This window comes from Nerophis ophidion, linkage group LG04 (assembly GCF_033978795.1).
Source record: "Nerophis ophidion isolate RoL-2023_Sa linkage group LG04, RoL_Noph_v1.0, whole genome shotgun sequence".
NCBI classification, from domain to species: domain Eukaryota; kingdom Metazoa; phylum Chordata; class Actinopteri; order Syngnathiformes; family Syngnathidae; genus Nerophis; species Nerophis ophidion.
In genome coordinates this window covers 9,046,988-9,069,487 of record NC_084614.1, presented here as the reverse complement: position 1 = coordinate 9,069,487, position 22,500 = coordinate 9,046,988, and the positions used below count along the sequence as shown (strand labels likewise).

At 39.5% G+C, this 22,500-nt stretch overlaps 1 protein-coding gene across 2 annotated transcripts in view; it reads left to right on the top strand.

Moving 5' to 3' along the window:
* Positions 1-22,500, top strand: part of atp9b (ATPase phospholipid transporting 9B) — a 103,493-nt gene that overhangs the window by 73,679 nt on the left and 7,314 nt on the right. For both annotated transcript variants that reach the window (XM_061896984.1, XM_061896982.1), the window contains exons 19-27: positions 5,230-5,400; positions 5,484-5,582; positions 10,597-10,686; positions 10,747-10,891; positions 13,127-13,191; positions 13,258-13,413; positions 14,703-14,767; positions 14,837-14,945; positions 15,007-15,064. In XM_061896984.1, the coding sequence (XP_061752968.1) occupies positions 5,230-5,400; positions 5,484-5,582; positions 10,597-10,686; positions 10,747-10,891; positions 13,127-13,191; positions 13,258-13,413; positions 14,703-14,767; positions 14,837-14,945; positions 15,007-15,064 (958 nt within the window). The remainder of the gene's footprint in view (positions 1-5,229; positions 5,401-5,483; positions 5,583-10,596; positions 10,687-10,746; positions 10,892-13,126; positions 13,192-13,257; positions 13,414-14,702; positions 14,768-14,836; positions 14,946-15,006; positions 15,065-22,500) is intronic.

The following is a 22,500-nucleotide window of genomic DNA, read 5'->3' as shown; positions in this document are numbered from 1 at the left end:
TCAGATCATCCATCATCTTCCGCTTATCCGAGGTCGGGTCGCGGGGGCAACAGCCTAAGCAGGGAAACCCAGACTTCCCTCTCCCCAGCCACTTCGTCTAGCTCTTCCCGGGGGATCCCGAGGCGTTCCCAGGCCAGCCGGGAGACGTAGTCTTCCCAAAGGGTGGCTATTTTGAATATAAAACATGTTTTCAGTTATTATTTTCAAAAGTACATAACTCCACATGTGTTCATTCATAGTTTAGATGTGACAATCTACAATGGAAATAGTCGTGAAAATAAAGAAAACGCTTTGAGTGAGGAGAAGCTGCGTCCAAACTTTTGACCTGTACTTTGCTTGCCAAATATTAGCCTAGTCAAAACCGCCCACGTAGCGCAATATAATGCAAGTGAAATGAATTGATTTTGTAATAAATTACTCCAATTTGTTTTGTATCTTTAATATTGTTAAAATGTATATGTGTAGTTTCAGCCATAGTTTAGTTTTTAGTCTTTATTTACTGATGATTGTATTTGTCTTGAAGCACAGACCAAGAGTGGCAGGCATAAAGCATAATGTCAATAAAACCTTCTATTCTATTCCAACCTAACCCTAGATTATGTCATATAAAACATTGTAAATAGTTTTTTTTCAAGTGATGTTTAAAATGAATCCAAAAAAATTACGTTTTTTTTTGTGGTGCCCTTTACTTTGGAAAGTATGGAAGTACATTTTGGTACCGGCGCCACATAACAAGGTGCAGCTCAAGGGGCACATTGTTTTTTAATTTTTTATTTATCTCTTTCATTGATGTGCATTTTGATCAATAGACAATTAAACTTTAGCAACAAAACACATATTTACACAGAAGGAACGGGATGAAAAAAAAAACTACATTTCCTGCCCCCCTTCAACATAATAAGTAGTTTAATGGATAGCCCAGATTCACAAGCATACAAACCAAACAAATACATCCAAATATAATGAAAACAAAAAAAAAACGAGTACAAAACTTCATGAAGTACAAACCGGACAAAAAAAAATAATGTACACCTCACGGGATGATACAAAATCAGACAAAAAACAAGTAAAATAATAAATATAAAGCAAAATATAAACACTTACAGCTGTCCATGTGATCTTATTGTTCTGTCTTTTTTCTTTTTTTCATTTGGAATATATTTCTACAATCTTTTAAAGGCCTACTGAAAGCCACTACTACCGACCACGCAGTCTGATAGTTTATATATCAATGATGAAATATTAACATTGCAACACGTGCCAATATGGCCGCTTTAGTTTACTAAATTGCAGTTTTAAATTTCGCTCTGAAACGTCTCGGTATGATGACGTGTGCGCGTGACGTCACGCATTGTAGAGGACATTTTGTTCCAGCACCGTTCCCAGCTATAAGTCGTTTGTTTTCCTTCCACAGTATTATGAACATCTGTGTTGCTGAATATTTTGCAATTTGTTCAATGAATAATGGAGACGTCAAAGAAGAAAGCTGTAGGTGGGAAGCGGTTTATTGCGGCCGCCTTTAGCAACACAAACACAGCCGGTGTTTCATTGTTTACATTCCCGAAAGATGACAATGAATATTTACAGAGCGGTCAAGCAAACACGGTTGGATTGGACTACACACACAAAGTACAGTGTATTATGCAGTGATCATTTCGAAAGATCGTGTTTCGAAGAGGGTCCCTTGCGAAAGGCCGGGATGGGCATCGCCACCACCCGTCGACTGGTGCTGAAGAAAGGTGCGGGGCCGACCTTCAGGTTGTACAGGTACGACCATATAATCTCACTAAAACACTAGTAACACTATAAGCAGATAAGGGATTTTTCAGAATTATCCTAGTAAATTTGATTCGCTCCCACTGTATAGTCTTTTTTTTCTAGTCCTTTACTCTCACTTTCCTCATCCACGAATCTTTCATCCTCGCTCAAATTAATGGGGAAATCGTCACTTTCTCGGTCCGAATCACTCTCGCTGCTGGTGGCCATGATTGTAAACAATGTTCAATTGTGAGAAGCTCCACAACCCGTGACGTCATGCGCACATCGTCTGCTATTTCCGGTACAGGCAAGGCTTTTTTATTAGCGACCAAAAATTTGGAAACTTTATCGTGGATGTTCTCTACTAAATCCTTTCAGCAAAAAATATGGCGATATCGCCAAATGATCAAGTATGACACATAGAATGGACCTGCTATCCCCGTTTAAATAAGAACATCTCATTTCAGTAGGCCTTTAACTCATTGTAAAGAGGATTCCATAGTTTAACCCCCACCACTGATATAGAATAGAATGAACTTTATTGTCATTATACTTGCATATAACGAGATTAAAGACTCCAACTTAAGGTGCGGTAGTGGGAACAAATATGGGCTGAAATAAATTACATAAGAGGTAATAAAGGAAAAACTTAACAATTGAAATAAACAGACTACTATCCAATAAAAATAATAAGCAATTCTGTACAATATACAAAACACTATAGAAGTACAAAATACAAATATTGTACAATATACAGAGCAAGACAGGAGTACCGAAGTAATAAATAACAATCAGTGACGGACGTATTGCACTGGAAGGGTAGTATTGCACAGTAGGGTATTAGGGTATTATATTGTATAGGGGTGAATTATTGTTATTATAAGTTAGAGTTCAACATGGTGACAGCTTTGGGAAAGAAGCTGTCTCTGAGCCTGTTTGTTCTGGCTCTGATGCGCCTGTAGCGCCTGCCTGATGGTAGCAAGTCGAACAGGTGGAAGCCAGGATGTGTGCTGTACTTGGTAATGTTTTTTGCTCTGTTGTTGTGTAAGTCCTTCAGGGAGGGCAGGGGACAGCCGATGATTTTTTGTGCCGACTTTATGACCCTCTGAATCGCCTGTTTGTCTGCTTCAGTGCAGCTGGCGTACCACACTGTTATGCAGTACATCAGCAGGCTCTCGGCAGCCGAGCGATCGAAGGTCACCATCAGTATATACACATTTGTTTTAAAGTTGTCCTTGAATACTGATGTTTGACATGACCTTTTCATTCTGAAAATAAGATGGATTGTGTATGACAGTGGAGCCTTGATTTACGAGTTTAATCGGTTCTTGAACAAGGTTCGTAAATTGAAAAGTTCGTATCCAGAAGCAAATGTATCCATGAAAAATGTAAATACTGTATTTTTCTGAGTATAAGTCGCTCCCGAGTATAAGTCGCACCTGCCGAAAATGCATAATAAAGAAGGCAAAAAACATGTATAAGTCGCATTTTTGGGGGAAATGTATTTGATAAAACCCAACACCAAGAATATACATTTGAAAGGCAATTTAAAATAAATAAAGAATAGTGAACAACAGGCTGAATAAGTGTACGTTATATGAGGCATAAATAACCAACTGCTATGTTAACCTAACATATTACGGTAAGAGTCATTCAAATAACTATAACATATAGAACATGCTATACCTTTACCAAACTATCTGTCACTCCCAATCGCTAAACCCCATGAAATCTTATACGTCTAGTCTCGTACGTGAATGAGATGAATAATATTATTTGATATTTTACGGTAACGTGTTAATAAATTCACACATAAGTCGCTCCTAAGTATAAGTCGCACCCCCGGCCAAACTATGAAAAAAAACTGCCACTTATAGTCCGAAAAATACGGTAATTATAAATGCTAGCTTTTAACCTCAACAAAAGTCGATGTTTTGGTGAAGGTTTGTACCCTTTGAGCACGGTATAAAGTGCTATACAGCAGGGGTTCTTAACCTTGTTGACCCTGGGGGCCCAACTTTTCAACTACACAGGGGCCTGGGGCCCATCCAAATATTACCATGGACAGGCATGTACCACATAAACAATAGAGATGCCCGATAATGGCTTTTTTGCCGATATTATTGTCCAACTCTTAATTACCGATTCCGATATCAACCGATACAGATATATACAGTCGTGGAATGAACACAATATTATGCCTAATTTTGTTGTGATGCCCCCGCTGGATGCATTAAACCAGTGGTTCTCAACCTTTTTTCAGTGATGTACCCCCTGTGAACATGTTTTTAGTTCAAGTACCCCCTAATTAGAGCAAAGCATTTTTGGTTAAAAAAAAAGAGATAAAGAAGTAAAATACAGCACTATGTCATCAGTTTCTGATTTATTAAATTGTATAACAGTGCAAAATATTGCTCATTTGTAGTGGTCTTTTTTAACTATTTGGAAAAAAAAGATCTAAAAATACCTAAAAACTTGTTGAAAAATAAACAAGTGATTCAATTATAAATAAAGATTTCTACACATAGAAGTAATCATCAACTTAAAGTGCCCTCTTTGGGGATTGTAATCGAGATCCATCTGGATTCATCAACTTCATTCTAAACATTTCTTCACAAAAATAGAAATCTTTAACATCAATATTTATGGAACATGTCCACAAAAAATCCAGCTGTCAACACTGAATATTGCATTGTTGCCTTTCTTTTCACAGTTTATGAACTTACATTCCTATTTTGTTGAAGTATTATTCAATAAATATATTTATAAAGGATTTTTGAATTGTTGCTATTTTTAGAATATTTTTTAAAAATCTCACGTACCCCTTGGCATACCTTCAAGTACCCCCAGGGGTACGCGTAACCCCATTTGAGAACCACTGCATTAAACAATGTAACAAGGTTTTCCAAAATGGGTCAACTCAAGTTATGGAAAAAAATATTATATTGATTATTGAAGTCGCAAAGGGCATTATTTTCTTTAACATGCCTCAAAACACTAGCTTGGAATTTGGGACATGCTCTCCCTGAGAGAGCATGAGGAGGGGGGAGGGGATAGGGAGTAGCAGGGTGGGTGTATATTGTAGCGTCCCGGAGGATTTAGTGCTGCATGGGGTTCTGGGTATTTGTTCTGTTGTGTCAGGGTGCGGATGTTCTCCCGAAATGTGTTTTGTCATTCTTGTTTGGTGTGGGTTGACAGTGTGGCGCATATTTGTCACAGTGTTAAACTTGTTTATACGGCCACCCTCAGTGTGACCTGTATGGCTGTTGACCAGGTGTGCCTTGCATTCACTTGTATGTGTGACAAGCCAAAGATAGTCCGTGTACCACTCCATGCCGCGGCAATTTAAAAAGTCATAAATTTTACTTTTTGAAACCGATACTGATACATTCCGATATTACATTTTAAAGCATTTATCGGGATCTCTAATCAACAATAACATGAGTTCATGGCTGCTCCCTCCGTGTGCAGAACCGCTACAACCAGGCCAAGCTGAGCATCCACGACCGAGCCCTGAAGGTGGCGGCGGTGGTGGAGAGCCTGGAGAGGGAGATGGAGCTCCTGTGTCTCACGGGTGTGGAGGACCAGCTCCAGGCAGACGTCAGGCCCACGCTGGAGCTGCTCAGGAACGCCGGCATCAAGGTGCAGGGGGGGTGACGTGACGTCGGTGGACGGCGCACAACAGAAATGACAACGATACGTCGTCTATTTTTTTTGTCCTTTAGATCTGGATGTTGACCGGGGATAAGCTTGAAACGGCAACGTGCATCGCCAAAAGCTCACATTTGGTCTCCAGGCACCAAGACATCCATGTTTTCCGACCAGTACGTGCTCTGACTCCCACGTTGCCATCATACGATACGTGAAAACAATCCGATACATGTCATATATCGGCAAAAACATCGGCATTGTTCTGTTCACATCGATATGAAAAAAATCTGATACATGCCATATATCGGCAAAAACAATCGGAATTGTTCTGATTAAATTGTATGGAAAAAATCAGATACATGTCATATATCGTCAAAAATATCGGAATTGTACTTTTCACATTGACATGAATCGATCCGACACATGTCACATATGGGCAAAAATAACGGAATTGTAGTGTTCACATTAATATGACAAAAATCAGATACATGTCATATATCAACAAAAACAATCGGAATTGTTCTGCTTATATTGATACGAAAAAAATCATATACATGTCATATATCGGCAAAAATATCGGAATAGTACTGTTCACATTGACATAAATGGATCCGACACATGTCGCACATAAGCAAAAATATCGGAATTGTATTGTTCACCTTGATATGAAAAAAATCAGATACATGTCATATATCGGCAAAAATGTCGGAATTGTACCATTCACATTGATATGAATAGCGGCAAAAATATCGGAATTGTACCGTTCAAATTGACTCGAATAGAGGCAAAAATATCGGAATTGTACCGTTCACATTTACATGAACAGCGGCAAAAATATCGGAATTGTACTGTTCACATTAATATGACAAAAATCAGATACATGTCATATATCAACAAAAACAATCGGAATTGTTCTGCTTATATTGATACGAAAAAAAACATATACATGTCATATATCGGCAAAAATATCGGAATTGTACTGTTCACATTGACATAAATAGATCCGATACATGTCTCATATAAGCAAAAATAGCGGAATTGTATTGTTCACATTGATATGAAAAAAAATCTGATGCATGTCATATATCGCAAAACAATCGGAATTGTTCTGCTTATATTGATATGAAAAAAATCCGATACATGTAATATATCGGCAAAAATGTCGGAATTGTACCATTCACATTGATATGAATAGCGGCAAAAATATCGGAATTGTACCGTTCACATTGACATGAACAGCGGCAAAAATATCGGAATTGTACTGTTCACATTAATATGACAAAAATCAGATACATGTCATATATCAACAAAAACAATCGGAATTGTTCTGCTTATATTGATACGAAAAAAAACATATACATGTCATATATCGGCAAAAATATCGGAATTGTACTGTTCACATTGACATAAATAGATCCGATACATGTCTCCTATAAGCAAAAATAGCGGAATTGTATTGTTCACATTGATATGAAAAAAAATCTGATGCATGTCATATATCGCAAAACAATCGGAATTGTTCTGCTTATATTGATATGAAAAAAATCCGATACATGTCATATATCGGCAAAAATGTCGGAATTGTACCATTCACATTGATATGAATAGCGGCAAAAATATCGGAATTGTACCGTTCAAATTGACACGAATAGCGGCAAAAATATCGGAATTGTACCGTTCACATTTACATGAACAGCGGAAAAAATATCGGAATTGTACTGTTCACATTGATATGAATAGATCTGATACATGTCATCCATCCATCCATTTTCTACCGCTTATTCCCTTTTGGGGTCGCGGGGCGCGCTGGCGCTTATCTCAGCTACAATCGGGCGGAAGGCGGGGAACACCCTGGACAAGTCGCCACCCCATCGCAGGGCCAACACAGATAGACAGACAACATTCACAGTCACAACATGTTATGTATGGGCAAAAAAATTGGAATTGTTCTGTTCACGTTGACGTAAAAAAATTTGATACATGTCACATGTGGGGGAAAAAAATCGGAATTGTACTGTCCACATTGATATGAATAAATCCGATACATGTCATATATCGGCAAAAAAAAATCGGAATTATACTGTTTACACTGACATGAATAGATCCGACACATGTCACATATAAGCAAAAATATCGGAATTGTATTGTTCACATTGATATGAAAAAAATCAGATACATGTCATATATCGGCAAAAATGTCGGAATTGTACCGTTCAAATTGACATGAATAGCGGCAAAAATATTGGAATTGTACTGTTCACATTGACATTAATAGCGGCAAAAATATCGGAATTGTACTGTTCACATTGACATGAATAGCAGCAAAAATATCGGGATTGTACTGTTTGAATAGATCGGATACATGTCATATATGGGCAAAAAAATTGGAATTGTTCTGTTCACGTCGACATAAAAAAATTAGATACATCAATCAATCAATCAATCAATGTTTACTTATATAGCCCTAAATCACTAGTGTCTCAAAGGGCTGCACAAACCACCACGACATCCTCGGTAGGCCCACATAAGGGCAAGGAAAACTCACACCCAGTGGGACATCGGTGACAATAATGATCCAGTGGGACGTCTGTGACAATAATGATTATGAGAACCTTAGAGAGGAGGAAAGCAATGGATGTCGAGCGGGTCTAACATGATACTGTGAAAGTTCAATCCACAATGGATCCAACATAGTCGCGAGAGTCCAGTCCAAAGCGGGTCCAACTCAGCAGCGAGAGTCCCGTTCACAGCGGAGCCAGCAGGAAACCATCCCAAGCGGAGGCGGATCAGCAGCGCAGAGATGTCGAGGCGGATCAGCAGCGCAGAGATGTCCCCAGCCGATACACAGGCAAGCAGTACATGGCCACCGGATCGGACCGGACCCCCTCCACAGGGGAGAGTGGGACATAGAAGAAAAAGAAAAGAAACAGCAGATCAACTGGTCTAAAAAGGGAGTCTATTTAAAGGCTACAGTATACAAATGAGTTTTAAGGTGAGACTTAAATGCTTCTACTGAGGTGGCATCTCGAACTGTTACCGGGAGGGCATTCCAGAGTACTGGAGCCCGAACGGAAAACGCTCTATAGCCCGCAGACGTTTTTTGGGCTTTGGGAATCACTAACAAGCCGGAGTCCTTTGAACGCAGATTTCTTGCTGGGACATATGGTACAATACAATCGGCAAGATAGGATGGAGCTAGACCGTGTAGTATTTTATACGTAAGTAGTAAAACCTTAAAGTCACATCTTAAGTGCACAGGAAGCCAGTGCAGGTGAGCCAGTACAGGCGTAATGTGATCAAACTTTCTTGTTCTTGTCACATGTCACATGTGGGTGAAAAAAATCGGAATTGTATTGTCCACATTGATATGAATAAATCCGATAATGTTATATATCGGCAAAAAAATATCGGAATTGTACCGTTCACATTGACATGAATGGCGGCAAAAATATCGGAATTGTACTGTTCACATTGACATGAATAGATCTGATACATGTCATATATGGGCAAAAAAATTGGAATTGTTCTGTTCACGTCGACGTAAAAAAATTTGATACATGTCACATGTGGGGGGAAAAAATCGGAATTGTACTGTCCACATTGATATGAATAAATCCAAAACATCATATATCGGAAAAAAAAAATCGGAATTGTACTGTTCACACTGACATGAATAGATCCGACACATGTCACATATCGGCAAAAACAATCGGAATTGTTCTGCTTATATTGATATGAAAAAAATCCGACACATGTCATATATCTGCAAAAATGTCGGAATTGTACTGTTCACATTGACATGAATAGCGGCAAAAATATCGGTATTGTACTGTTCACATTGACATGAATAGATCTGACTCATGTCACATATGGGCAAAAATTACGGAATTGTACTGTTCACATTGATATGAAAAAAGTCCGATACATGTCATATATCGGCAAAAACCATCGGAATTGTTCTGCTTATATTGATATGAAAAAAATCATATACATGTCATATATCGGCAAAAATAGTGGAATTGTTCTGTTTACATTGACACCAATAATCCGATATTTGTCACATATGGGCAAAAAAATCTGATTTGTACTGTTCACATTGATATGAAAAAATCTGATACAAGTCATATATGGGCAAATATATTGTAATTGTACTGTTCACATTAATATGAAAAAATCCGATACAGGTCATATATCGGTAAAAACCATCAAAATTGTTTTGCTTATATTGATATGAAAAAATCAGATACATGTCATATATCAGCAAAAATATCGTAATTGTACTGTTCACATTGACATTAATAGATCTGACACATGTCACATATGGGCAAAATATCAAAATTGTACTGTTCACATTGATGTAGAAAAATCCGATACATGTCTTATTTGGGCAAAAAAATCACAATTGTGCTGTTCACATTGATATGATAAAATATGAGACATGTTATGTATCGGCAAAAATATCGGGATTGCACTGTTCACATTGATATGAATAGATCCGGCACATGTCACATATCGGCAAAAAATTCGAAATTGTACTCACATTGATGTAAAAAAAAAATCCGATACTGTCACATATAGGCAATAAATCTGAATCGTGCTGTTCACATTGATATGAATAAATCCGATACATGTCATATATCAGCAAACAAATCGGAGTTGTACTGTTCACATTAATATGACTAAATCCGATACATTTCATATATTGGCAAGACAAATCAAAATTGTACTGTTCACATTGATGTGGAAAAATCCGATACATGTCATATATTGGCAAAAAAAAAATCTGAATTTTACCGTTCACATTGATATGAATAGATCAGATGCATGTCACATGTGCGTTAAAAAAAAGTCGGAATTACCCTGCTGTGTAAACATAGCCTAAGTTTCTTCTACGTAACATTATCACCGGAGGACTAGAGGATGCTAAGCATGCTACACACACGACACAAGACACAGCAATATCGTAAAGTAGGTGTGATCCATCCAAGTGTCGATACTATCGATACCTAGTATGGTTTTAGTGTATAAACAATACTAAAGTGATTGGATCGATACATTGCTTTTTCTTCTAACAAAATGTTACGCTTTCTAAACTGTTTACTTTTGTGACTTGCTATGAAACAGTTCCAGTTCTATAATCCAGTAGGAGATTTGTTGACGGGGATAACGTCTCTGCTCTCAACGCAGGTGACGAGCAGAGGAGAGGCCCACCTGGAGCTCAACGCCTTCCGGAGGAAGCACGACTGCGCGCTGGTCATCTCCGGAGACTCCCTGGAGGTACTGGTCCGCGGCGTGAGCTAAACAAAGCGACTAACGGTAGACTCCGGCCCGTGGCAGGTGTGCTTGCGCTACTACGAGCACGAGTTGGTGGAGCTGGCGTGCCAGTGTCCGGCCGTGGTGTGCTGCCGCTGCTCGCCCACCCAGAAGGCCCAGATCGTCACGCTCCTCCAGCAGCACACTGCCAACAGGACCTGTGCCATAGGTGGGCCCTGGGAAATATGCCCTCGCTTTTTTTTCTTGCTGTAACATAATCTTTCGTGAAAATAGTCAGTGCCTTTGTCTAGTCAAGACCGGGAGATATGATACTCAATTTTAGGGTGCATGGAGGGTGTTCAGTTTAGGTGTACTGTAGATTCCTGCCAGTTGGCCATTTACTCAAAAGGAACTTATTATACTCATTTTCAGCTTTCTGTATTTGATTGTTGGACTCGTATAGAGCAGCTACACACCAATACTTGCACAGGAAGCTTTGAATTTTCTGCTTCCTGTGACATATGTATGTATATCTATGGATATATGTATATATATTTATGGTTGTATGTATATATGTATATATATGAATGTGTGTGCAGGCGGCATAGCTCGGTTGGTAGAGTGGCCGTACCAGCAACTTGAGGGTTGCAGGTTCGATTCCCGCTTGTGCTATCCTAGTTACTGCCGTTGTGTCCTTGGGCAAGACACTTTACCCACCTGCTCCCAGTGCCACCCACACTGGTTTAAATGTAACTTAGATATTGGGTTTCACTATGTAAACCGCTTTGAGTCACTTGAGAAAAGCGCTATATAAATATAATTCACTTCACTTCACTTATTTATGTATTATGTGTATATGGGGGCGGCTTGGCGCAGTGGGAGAGTGGCCGTGCGCAACCCGAGGGTCATTGGTTCAAATCCCACCTAGAACCAACCTCGTCACGTCCGTTGTGTCCTGAGCAAGACACTTCACCCTTGCTCCTGATGGTTGCTGGTCGGCGCATTGCATGGCAGCTCCCTCCATCAGTGTGTGAATGTGTGTGTGAATGGGTAAATGTGGAAGTAGTGTCAAAGCGCTTTGAGTACCTTGAAGGTAGAAAAGCGCTATACAAGTACAACCCATTTATATACATATAAATACCTATGTATGTATATATACATTTATATAATGTATATATTTATAATATGATCGTATTAAATTTATTATAAATTAGAGCTTTAACTTGCACTTACAGATGTGAAGTGAAGTGAATTGTATTTATATAGCGCTTTTCTCAAGTGACTCAAAGCACTTTTACATAGTGAAACCCAATATCTAAGTTACATTTAAACCAGTGTGGGTGGCACTGGAAGCAGGTGGGTAAAGTGTCTTGCCCAAGGACACAACGGCAGTGACTAGGAAGGCGGAAGCGGGAATCGAACCATCAACCCTCAAGTTGCTGGAACGGCCACTCTACAAACCGAGCTATACAGCGACGAACTGTATTTAGTGACAGTGGTTTTCTGAAGTGTTCTTGAGCCCATGTGGTGATATCCTTTAGAGATTGATGTCGGTTTTTGATACAGTGCCGTCTGAGGGATGGAAGGTCACGGTCATTCAATGTTGGTTTCTGGCCAACATTGAAGGACCGTGGAGGGATTTCTCCAGATTCTCTGAACCTTTTGATGATATTATGGAGCGTAGATGTTGAAATCCCTAAATTTCTTGCAATTGCACTTTGAGAAAGGTTGTTCTTAAACTGTTTGACTATTTGCTCACGCAGTTGTGGACAAAGGGGTGTACCTCGCCCCATCTTTTCTTGTGAATTACTTAGCATTTCATGGAAGCTGTTTTTATACTCAATCATGGCACCCACCTGTTCCCAATCAGCCTGCACACCTGTGGGATGTTCCGAATAAGTGTTTGATGAGCATTCCTCAACTTTATAAGTATTTATTGCCACCTTTCCCAACTTCTTTGTCACCTGTTGCTGGCATCAAATTCTAGAGTTAATGATTATTTGCAAAAAAAAATAAGTTTATCAGTTTGAACATCAAATCTGTTGTCTTTGTAGCATATACAACTGAATATGGGTTGAAAATGATTTGCAAATCATTGTATTCCATTTATGTTTGCATCTAATACAATTTACCAACTCATATGTAAACAGGGTTTGTAGATATACCGGCCCTTAGACACATTTTTTCTCTAAATGTGGCCCCCAAGTCAAAATAATTGTCCAGGCCTGCAATAGGAGGACGACCACACTGTTTGAGTAGCGATCTGCTTGGTAAATAAAGTGCGTTTGCCAAAGTGATGAAAGTTGCCGCTTTAGAATAGGCTTTTTTTTTTAAGTGTCCGTTATTTGCAGAGTGTTTTTGATGACGTCCTTTGTGGTTGTTGGAAAAAGTAACACTCTTAAATATGGGCGGTACCGCTAGAGGTGTGAGTTGACGCTTGAATACTTCCTTGTGTTGTCTGCAGGTGACGGCGGGAACGACGTGAGCATGATCCAGGCTGCAGATTGCGGTATCGGGATAGAAGGAAAGGTAACCAGGTGAACCGCGGCTGTGTTTTTTTTTTTCAGCGTTCTGATCTGGTCGTTTCCCCAAAAGGAAGGCAAGCAGGCGTCGCTGGCCGCCGACTTCTCCATCACGCAGTTCAAGCACATCGGGCGACTCCTTATGGTGCACGGCAGGAACAGCTACAAGCGCTCGGCGGCCCTGGGCCAGTTCGTCATGCACCGAGGGATGATCATCTCCGCCATGCAGGTAAACCTCAATAGAGCTCATAAAAGTATTTAGTCAGCCAGCGATTGTGCAAGTTCTCCCACTTAAAATGATGACAGAGGTCTGTAATTTTCATCATAGGTACACTTCAACTGTGAGAGACAGAATTTGAAAAAAAAATCCAGGAATTCACATTGTAGGAATTTTAAAGAATTTATTTGTAAATGATGGTGGAAAATAAGTATTTGGTCAACCATTCAAAGCTCTCACTGATGGAAGGAGGTTTTGGCTCAAAATCTCACGATACATGGCCCCATTCATTCTTTCCTTAACACAAATCAATCGTCCTGTCCCTTTAGCAGAAAAACTGCCCCAAAGCAAGATGTTTCCACCCCCATGTTTCACAGTAGGTATGGTGTTCTTGGGATGCAACTCAGTATTCTTCTTCCTCCAAACACGACAAGTTGACTTTATACCAAAAAGTTCTATTTTGGTTTCATCTCACCACATGACGTTCTCCCAATCCTCTTCTGTATCATCCATGTGCTCTCTGGCAAACTCCAGACGGGCCTGAACATGCACTGGCTTAAGCAGGGGGACACGTCTGGCACTGCAGGATTTGATTCCCTGTCGGCGTAGTGTGTTTACTGATGGTAACCTTTGTAACTTTGGTCCCAGGTCATGCACCAGGTCCCCCCGTGTGGTTCTGGGATTTTCGCTCACAGTTCTCATGATCATTTTGACGCCACGGGATGAGATCTTGCGTGGAGCCCCAGATCGAGGGAGATTATCAGTGGTCTTGTATGTCTTCCATTTTCTGATAATTGCTCCCATAGTTGATTTTTTTCACTCCAAGCTGCTTGCCTATTGTAGATTCACTTTTCCCAGTCTGGTGCAGGTCTACAATTCTTTTCCTGGTGTCCTTCGACAGCTCTTTGGTCTTGGCCATAGTGGAGTTTGGAGTTTGACTGTTTGAGGCTGTGGACAGGTGTCTTTTATACGAGTTCAAACAAGTGCCATTAATACAGGTAACGAGTGGAGGACAGAAGAGCCTCTTAAAGAAGAAGTTACAGGTCTGTGAGAGCCAGAGATCTTCCTTGTTTTCCACCATCATTTACAAACTAATTCTTTAAAATTCTTACAATGTGAATTCCTGGATTTTTTTTTTCACATTCTGTCTCTCACAGTTGAAGTGTACCTATGATGAAAATTACAGACCTCTGTCATCATTTTAAGTGCGAGAACTTGCACAATCGCTGACTGACTAAATACTTTTTTGCCCCACTGTATGTGCAAGGACTCCCACTGACACGCCCGTTTCCTTCCCTCAGGCGGTCTTCTCCTCCATTTTCTACTTTGCCTCTGTGCCCTTGTACCAGGGGTTCCTCATGGTCGGGTAGGTATCGTCCCCTGCATTCTTACCCACGCCCGCAGGAGAAAGGACTGTTGGCTTCTCTCCCTGCAGCTACGCCACCATCTACACCATGTTCCCCGTCTTCTCCTTGGTCCTGGACCAGGATGTCAAGCCCGAGATGGCGCTCCTCTACCCAGAACTGTACAAGGACCTAACCAAGGTACTTTGATGTTTTTATGGAGACCACGGCGCCTCTTCACGGAGCACCTTTCTGTCCTCAGGGACGTTCGCTGTCCTTCAAGACCTTCCTGGTTTGGGTTCTGGTCAGCGTCTATCAAGGTAACATACAATTTCTAATGTTCCTTATCGGCCCCCTGTGGCCCTCACTCGGCCTGTTTCTCAGTGTCTTATGTTTCCCGCTCTTACAATGCATGTAAAAGGATAGTTCTGGAACCGCTAAGCCATGCAGCCAGTGGGAAAGGTCTGCCATTCTGCTCAGGCATGACTTCCTAAAAACTTTTTTTTTTTTTTTTAATTAAAGACCAGTAGCGGGATAAGATGGCCTTATGAAAGAAAATGAGAAGTATAGAACAATTTGGACTGCTGGAATGTGCTGGATGGAACAGCGATGAGGTCATCACTCAGCTATTTTGATTGCATGAAAAAGTGTATAATACAGCTCAGGGGAAAAATTAGAGAGCTTTTGATTGCTTTTTTGCTTGGTTTTGTTTTGCAAAACTGGCAAATTTCATCACATATCATATTTTCCGGACTATAAGCCGCACCCCCTATATATATATATATAATATTTTCCATATATTAGCAATACCAGATTATAACATGCAGATATATAGTTATTGACACAGAAATATTTGGTAAATGTTTATTTACATACCTTAATTGTTTCCGATCAATGTTTGTAATGCGGCAGTTAAACGGCTGATCAGACAAAACAGAAGTCACCGTCATTGACCAATTAGCTAGCTCGCCAATTGTCATCACTTCCGTCTTCTATTAGCTATTGTTTGGTTTATTTTAATGATATGAAAAACTGTATAATACAGCTCATGGGAAAAAAAATAGAGAGCTTTGAGTGCTTTTTTGCTTGGTTTTGTTTTGCAAGGCTGGCAAAACTCATGGCATACCATATTTTCCGGACTGTAGACTGTAAGCCGCACCCCCTAAATTTTAGAAGAACATACTATTTTCCATATGTTAGCCACACTAAGTCGCAAATGTATACGTTGTGAAATGAGTTATTTACATAGAAGTATTTTGTAAATGTTTATCTACATACTCAAATGTTTTCGAACGGTGTCTGTAACACGGCAGTAAAACGGCTGATAATAATAATAATAATAATAATACAAATAATATATTTTATTTGTAAAAGCACTTTACATTGAACAAACAACCTCAAAGTGCCACAGGGCGTTTAAAAAACAACACTAGAACCACAAATAGCTGCCCCCAACAAGTTGAATAAATAGTTAAAAAAAACAAAACGGAACAGCCTATTAGCTAGAACTAGCACACATATATCTAAAAAAAGGCTATTCCAAAAAGAAGGGTTTTTAAGCCTTTTTTAAAAGCATTCACAGTCTGTGGTGCCCTCAGGTGGTCAGGTTGAGCGTTCCACATACAGAACAGAAGTAATTGTCATGGACCCATTAGGTCTCCAATGGTCATCGCTTCGTTGGCTATTAGCTATGGTTTGGTTTATTTTGATGATATGAAAAACTGTATATTACAGCTCATGGGAAAAAAATAGAGAGCTTTGATTGCTTTTTTGCTTGGTTTTGTTTTGCAAAGCTGGCAAAACTCATGGCATACCAAATTTTCCGGACTGTAGAGCGCACCGGTATATAAGCCGCACCCCCTAAATTTTAGAAGAACATAATATTTTCCATATGTTAGCCACACTAGACTATAAGTCGTAAATGTATACGTTGTGAAATGAGTTATTTACATAGAAGTATTTTGTAAATGTTTATCTACATACTCAAATGTTTTCGAACGGTGTCCGTAACACGGCAGTAAAACGGCTGATAATAATAATAATAATAATAATACAAATAATATATTATATTTGTAAAAGCACTTTACATTGAACAAACAACCTCAAAGGGCCACAGGGCGTTTAAAAAACAACAACACTAGAACCACAAATAGCTGCCCCAACAAGTTAAATAAATAGTAAAAAAACAAAGAACTGAACTGCCTATTAGCTAGAACTAGCACACATATATCTAAAAAAAGGCTTTTTTTAAAAAGAAGGGTTTTTAAGCCTTTTTTAAAAGCATTCACAGTCTGTGGTGCCCTCAGGTGGTCAGGTTGAGCGTTCCACATACAGAACAGAAGTAATTGTCATGGACCCATTAGGTCTCCAATGGTCATCGCTTCGTTGGCTATTAGCTATGGTTTGGTTTATTTTGATGATATGAAAAACTGTATAATACAGCTCATGGGAAAAAAATAGAGAGCTTTGATTGCTTTTTTGCTTGGTTTTGTTTTGCGAAGTTGGCAAAACTCATGGCATACCAAATTTTCCGGACTGTTGAGCGCACCAGTATATAAGCCGCACCCCTTAAATTTTAGAAGAACATAATATTTTCCCTATGTTAGCCACACTAGACTATAAGTCGCAAATGTATACGTTGTGAAATGAGTTATTTACATAGAAATATTTTGTGAATGTTTATCTACATACTCAAATGTTTTCGAACGGTGTCTGTAACACGGCAGTAAAACGGCTGATAATAATAATAATAATAATACGAATAATATATTTTATTTGTAAAAGCACTTTACATTGAACAAACAACCTGAAAGGGCCACAGGGCGTTTAAAAAACAACAACACTAGAACCACAAATAGCTGCCTCCAACAAGTTAAATAAATAGTAAAAAAAACAAAAAAAAACTGAACAGCCTATTAGCTAGAACTAGCACACATATATCTAAAAAAAGGCTTTTTTAAAAAGAAGGGTTTTTAAGCCTTTTTTAAAAGCATTCACAGTCGGTGGTGCCCTCAGGTGGTCAGGTTGAGCGTTCCACATACAGAACAGAAGTAATTGTCATGGACCTACTAGCTCTCCAATGGTCATCGCTTCGTTGGTTATTAGCTATGGTTTGGTTTATTTTGATGATATAAAAACTGTATAATACAGCTTTGGGGAATACATTAGAGAGCTTTATTTGCTTTTTTGCTTGGTTTTGTTTTGCAAATTTCATCACATACCATATTTTTCTTGACTAAAGAGCGTGCCGTTTTTTAAGCCACACCCCTAAATATTAGAAGAACTAAATATGTTCCATATATTAGCCGCACCAGACTATAAGCCGTAGATGTATACGTTGTGAAATGAGTTATTTACACAGAAATATTTTATAAATGTTCATCCACATACCTTGTTTCCAAACGGTCTCTTTAACGCGGCAGTAAAACGGCTGATCGGACAAAACAGGGGGAAGTGAACCATCCAGACTGTTATCGACGCAAAGTTGAAAAGCCAGCATGTGTGATGGTATGGGGGTGCATTAGTGCCCAAGGCATGGGTAACTTACACATCTGTGAAGGCACCATTAATGCTGAAAGGTACATACAGGTTTTGGAACAACATATGCTGCCATCTAAGCGCCGTCTTTTTCATGGACGCCCCTGCTTATTTCAGCAAGACAATGCCAAGCCACAGTCAGCACGTGTTACAACAGCGTGGCTTCGTAGTAAAAGAGTGCGAGTACTTTCCTGGCCCGCCTGCAGTCCAGACGTGTCTCCCATGAAAAATGTGTGGCGCATTATGAAGCTTAAAATAGGACAGCGGAGACCCCGGACTGTTGAAGGACGGAAGCTCTACACAAAACAAGAATGGGAAAGAATTCCACTTTCAAAGCTTCAACAACTAGTTTCCTCAGTTCCCAAACGTTTATTGAGTGTTGTTAAAAGGAAAGGTGATGTAACACAGTGGTGAACATGCCCTTTCCCAACTACTTTGGCACATGTTGCAGCCATGAAATCCTGAGTTAATTATTATTAGCACACAAAAAATTAAGTTTATGAGTTTGAACATCAAATATGTTGTCTTTGTAGCATATTCAACTGAATATGGGTTGAAAAGGATTTGCAAATCATTGTATTCTGTTTATATTTACATCGAACACAATTTCCCAACTCATATGGAAACAGGGTTTGTATAATATTGTGAGAGTCCAGTCCATAGTGGATCTAACATAATAGTGAGAGTCCAGTCCATAGTGGATCTAACATAATAGTGTGAGTGTCCAGTCCATAGTGGATCTAACATAATAGTGTGAGAGTCCAGTCCATAGTGGATCTAACATAATAGTGTGAGAGTCCAGTCCATAGTGGATCTAACATAATAGTGTGAGAGTCCAGTCCATAGTGGATCTAACATAATAGTGTGAGAGTCCAGTCCATAGTGGATCCAACATAATAGTGAGAGTCTAGTCTATAGTGGATCTAACATAATAGTGTGAGAGTCCAGTCCATAGTGGATCCAACATAATAGTGTGAGAGTCCAGTCCATAGTGGATCTAACATAATAGTGAGAGTCCAGTCCATAGTGGATCTAACATAATAGTGTGAGAGTCCAGTCCAAAGTGGATCTAACATAATAGTGCGAAAGTCCAGTCCATAGTGGATCTAACATAATAGTGTGAGAGTCCAGTCCATAGTGGATCTAACATACTCGTGAGAGTCCAGTCCATAGTGGATCTAACATAATAGTGAGAGTCCAGTCCATAGTGGATCTAACATAATAGTGTGAGAGTCCAGTCCATAGTGGATCTAACATAATAGTGTGAGAGTCCAGTCCATAGTGGATCTAACATAATAGTGTGAGAGTCCAGTCCATAGTGGATCTAACATAATAGTGAGAGTCCAGTCTATAGTGGATCTAAAATAATAGTGTGAGTCCAGTCCATAGTGGATCTAACATAATAGTGTGAGAGTCCAGTCCATAGTGGATCTAACATTATAGTGTGAGAGTCCAGTCCATAGTGGATCTAACATTATAGTGTGAGAGTCCAGTCCAAAGTGGATCTAACATAATAGTGAGAGTCCAGTCCATAGTGGATCTAACATAATAGTGAGAGTCCAGTCCATAGTGGATCTAACATAATAGTGAGAGTCCAGTCCATAGTTGATCTAACATACTAGTGAGAGTCCAGTCCATAGTGGATCTAACATAATACTGTGAGAGTCCAGTCCAAAGTGGATCTAACATAATAGTGTGAGAGTCCAGTCCATAGTGGATCCAACATAATAGTGTGAAAGTCCAGTCCATAGTGGATCTAACATAATAGTGTGAAAGTCCAGTCCATAGTGGATCTAACATAATAGTGTGAGAGTCCAGTCCATAGTGGATCTAACATAATAATGTGAGAGTCCAGTCCATAGTGGATCTAACATAATAGTGTGAGAGTCCAGTCCATAGTGGATCTAACATAATAGTGTGAGAGTCCAGTCCAAAGTGGATCTAACATAATAGTGTGAAAGTCCAGTCCATAGTGGATCTAACATAATAGTGAGAGTCTAGTCCATAGTGGATTTAACATAATAGTGAGAGTCCAGTCCATAGTGGATCCAACATAATAGTGTGAGAGTCCAGTCCAAAGTGGATCTAACATAATAGTGTGAGAGTCCAGTCCATAGTGGAGCTAACATAATAGTGTGAAAGTCCAGTCCATAGTGGATCTAACATAATAGTGTGAAAGTCCAGTCCATAGTGGATCCAACATAATAGTGTGAGAGTCCAGTACATAGTGGATCTAACATAATAGTGTGAGAGTCCAGTCCATAGTGGATCTAACATAATAGTGTGAGAGTCCAGTCCAAAGTGGATCTAACATAATAGTGTGAGAGTCCAGTCCATAGTGGATCCAACATAGTGAGAGTCCAGTCCATAGTGGATCTAACATAATCGTGAGAGTCCAGTCCATAGTGGATCTAACATAATAGTGAGAGTCCAGTCCATAGTGGATCTAACATAATAGTGTGAGAGTCCAGTCCATAGTGGATCTAACATAATAGTGTGAGAGTCCAGTCCATAGTGGATCTAACATAATAGTGTGAGAGTCCAGTCCATAGTGGATCTAACATAATAGTGAGAGTCCAGTCTATAGTGGATCTAACATAATAGTGTGAGAGTCCAGTCCATAGTGGATCTAACATAATAGTGTAAGAGTCCAGTCCATAGTGGATCTAACATAATAGTGTGAGAGTCCAGTCCATAGTGGATCTAACATTATAGTGTGAGAGTCCAGTCCATAGTGGATCGAACATTGTAGTGTGAAAGTCCAGTCCATAGTGGATCTAACATAATAGTGTGAGTCCAGTCCATAGTGGATCTAACATAATAGTGAGAGTCCAGTCCATAGTGGATCTAACATAATAGTGAGAGTCCAGTCCATAGTGGATCTAACATAATAGTGTGAGAGTCCAGTCCAAAGTAGATCTAACATAATAGTGTGAGAGTCCAGTCCATAGTGGATCCAACATAATAGTGTGAGAGTCCAGTCCATAGTGGATCCAACATAGTGAGAGTCCAGTCCATAGTGGATCTAACATAATCGTGAGAGTCCAGTCCATAGTGGATCTAACATAATAGTGAGAGTCCAGTCCATAGTGGATCTAACATAATAGTGTGAGAGTCCAGTCCATAGTGGATCTAACATAATAGTGTGAGAGTCCAGTCCATAGTGGATCTAACATAATAGTGTGAGAGTCCAGTCCATAGTGGATCTAACATAATAGTGAGAGTCCAGTCTATAGTGGATCTAACATAATAGTGTGAGAGTCCAGTCCATAGTGGATCTAACATAATAGTGTAAGAGTCCAGTCCATAGTGGATCTAACATAATAGTGTGAGAGTCCAGTCCATAGTGGATCTAACATTATAGTGTGAGAGTCCAGTCCATAGTGGATCGAACATTGTAGTGTGAAAGTCCAGTCCATAGTGGATCTAACATAATAGTGTGAGTCCAGTCCATAGTGGATCTAACATAATAGTGAGAGTCCAGTCCATAGTGGATCTAACATAATAGTGAGAGTCCAGTCCATAGTGGATCTAACATAATAGTGTGAGAGTCCAGTCCAAAGTAGATCTAACATAATAGTGTGAGAGTCCAGTCCATAGTGGATCCAACATAATAGTGTGAGAGTCCAGTCCATAGTGGATCCAACATAGTGAGAGTCCAGTCCATAGTGGATCTAACATAATCGTGAGAGTCCAGTCCATAGTGGATCTAACATAATAGTGAGAGTCCAGTCCATAGTGGATCTAACATAATAGTGTGAGAGTCCAGTCCATAGTGGATCTAACATAATAGTGTGAGAGTCCAGTCCATAGTGGATCTAACATAATAGTGTGAGAGTCCAGTCCATAGTGGATCTAACATAATAGTGAGAGTCCAGTCTATAGTGGATCTAACATAATAGTGTGAGAGTCCAGTCCATAGTGGATCTAACATAATAGTGTAAGAGTCCAGTCCATAGTGGATCTAACATAATAGTGTGAGAGTCCAGTCCATAGTGGATCTAACATTATAGTGTGAGAGTCCAGTCCATAGTGGATCGAACATTGTAGTGTGAAAGTCCAGTCCATAGTGGATCTAACATAATAGTGTGAGTCCAGTCCATAGTGGATCTAACATAATAGTGAGAGTCCAGTCCATAGTGGATCTAACATAATAGTGAGAGTCCAGTCCATAGTGGATCTAACATAATAGTGTGAGAGTCCAGTCCAAAGTAGATCT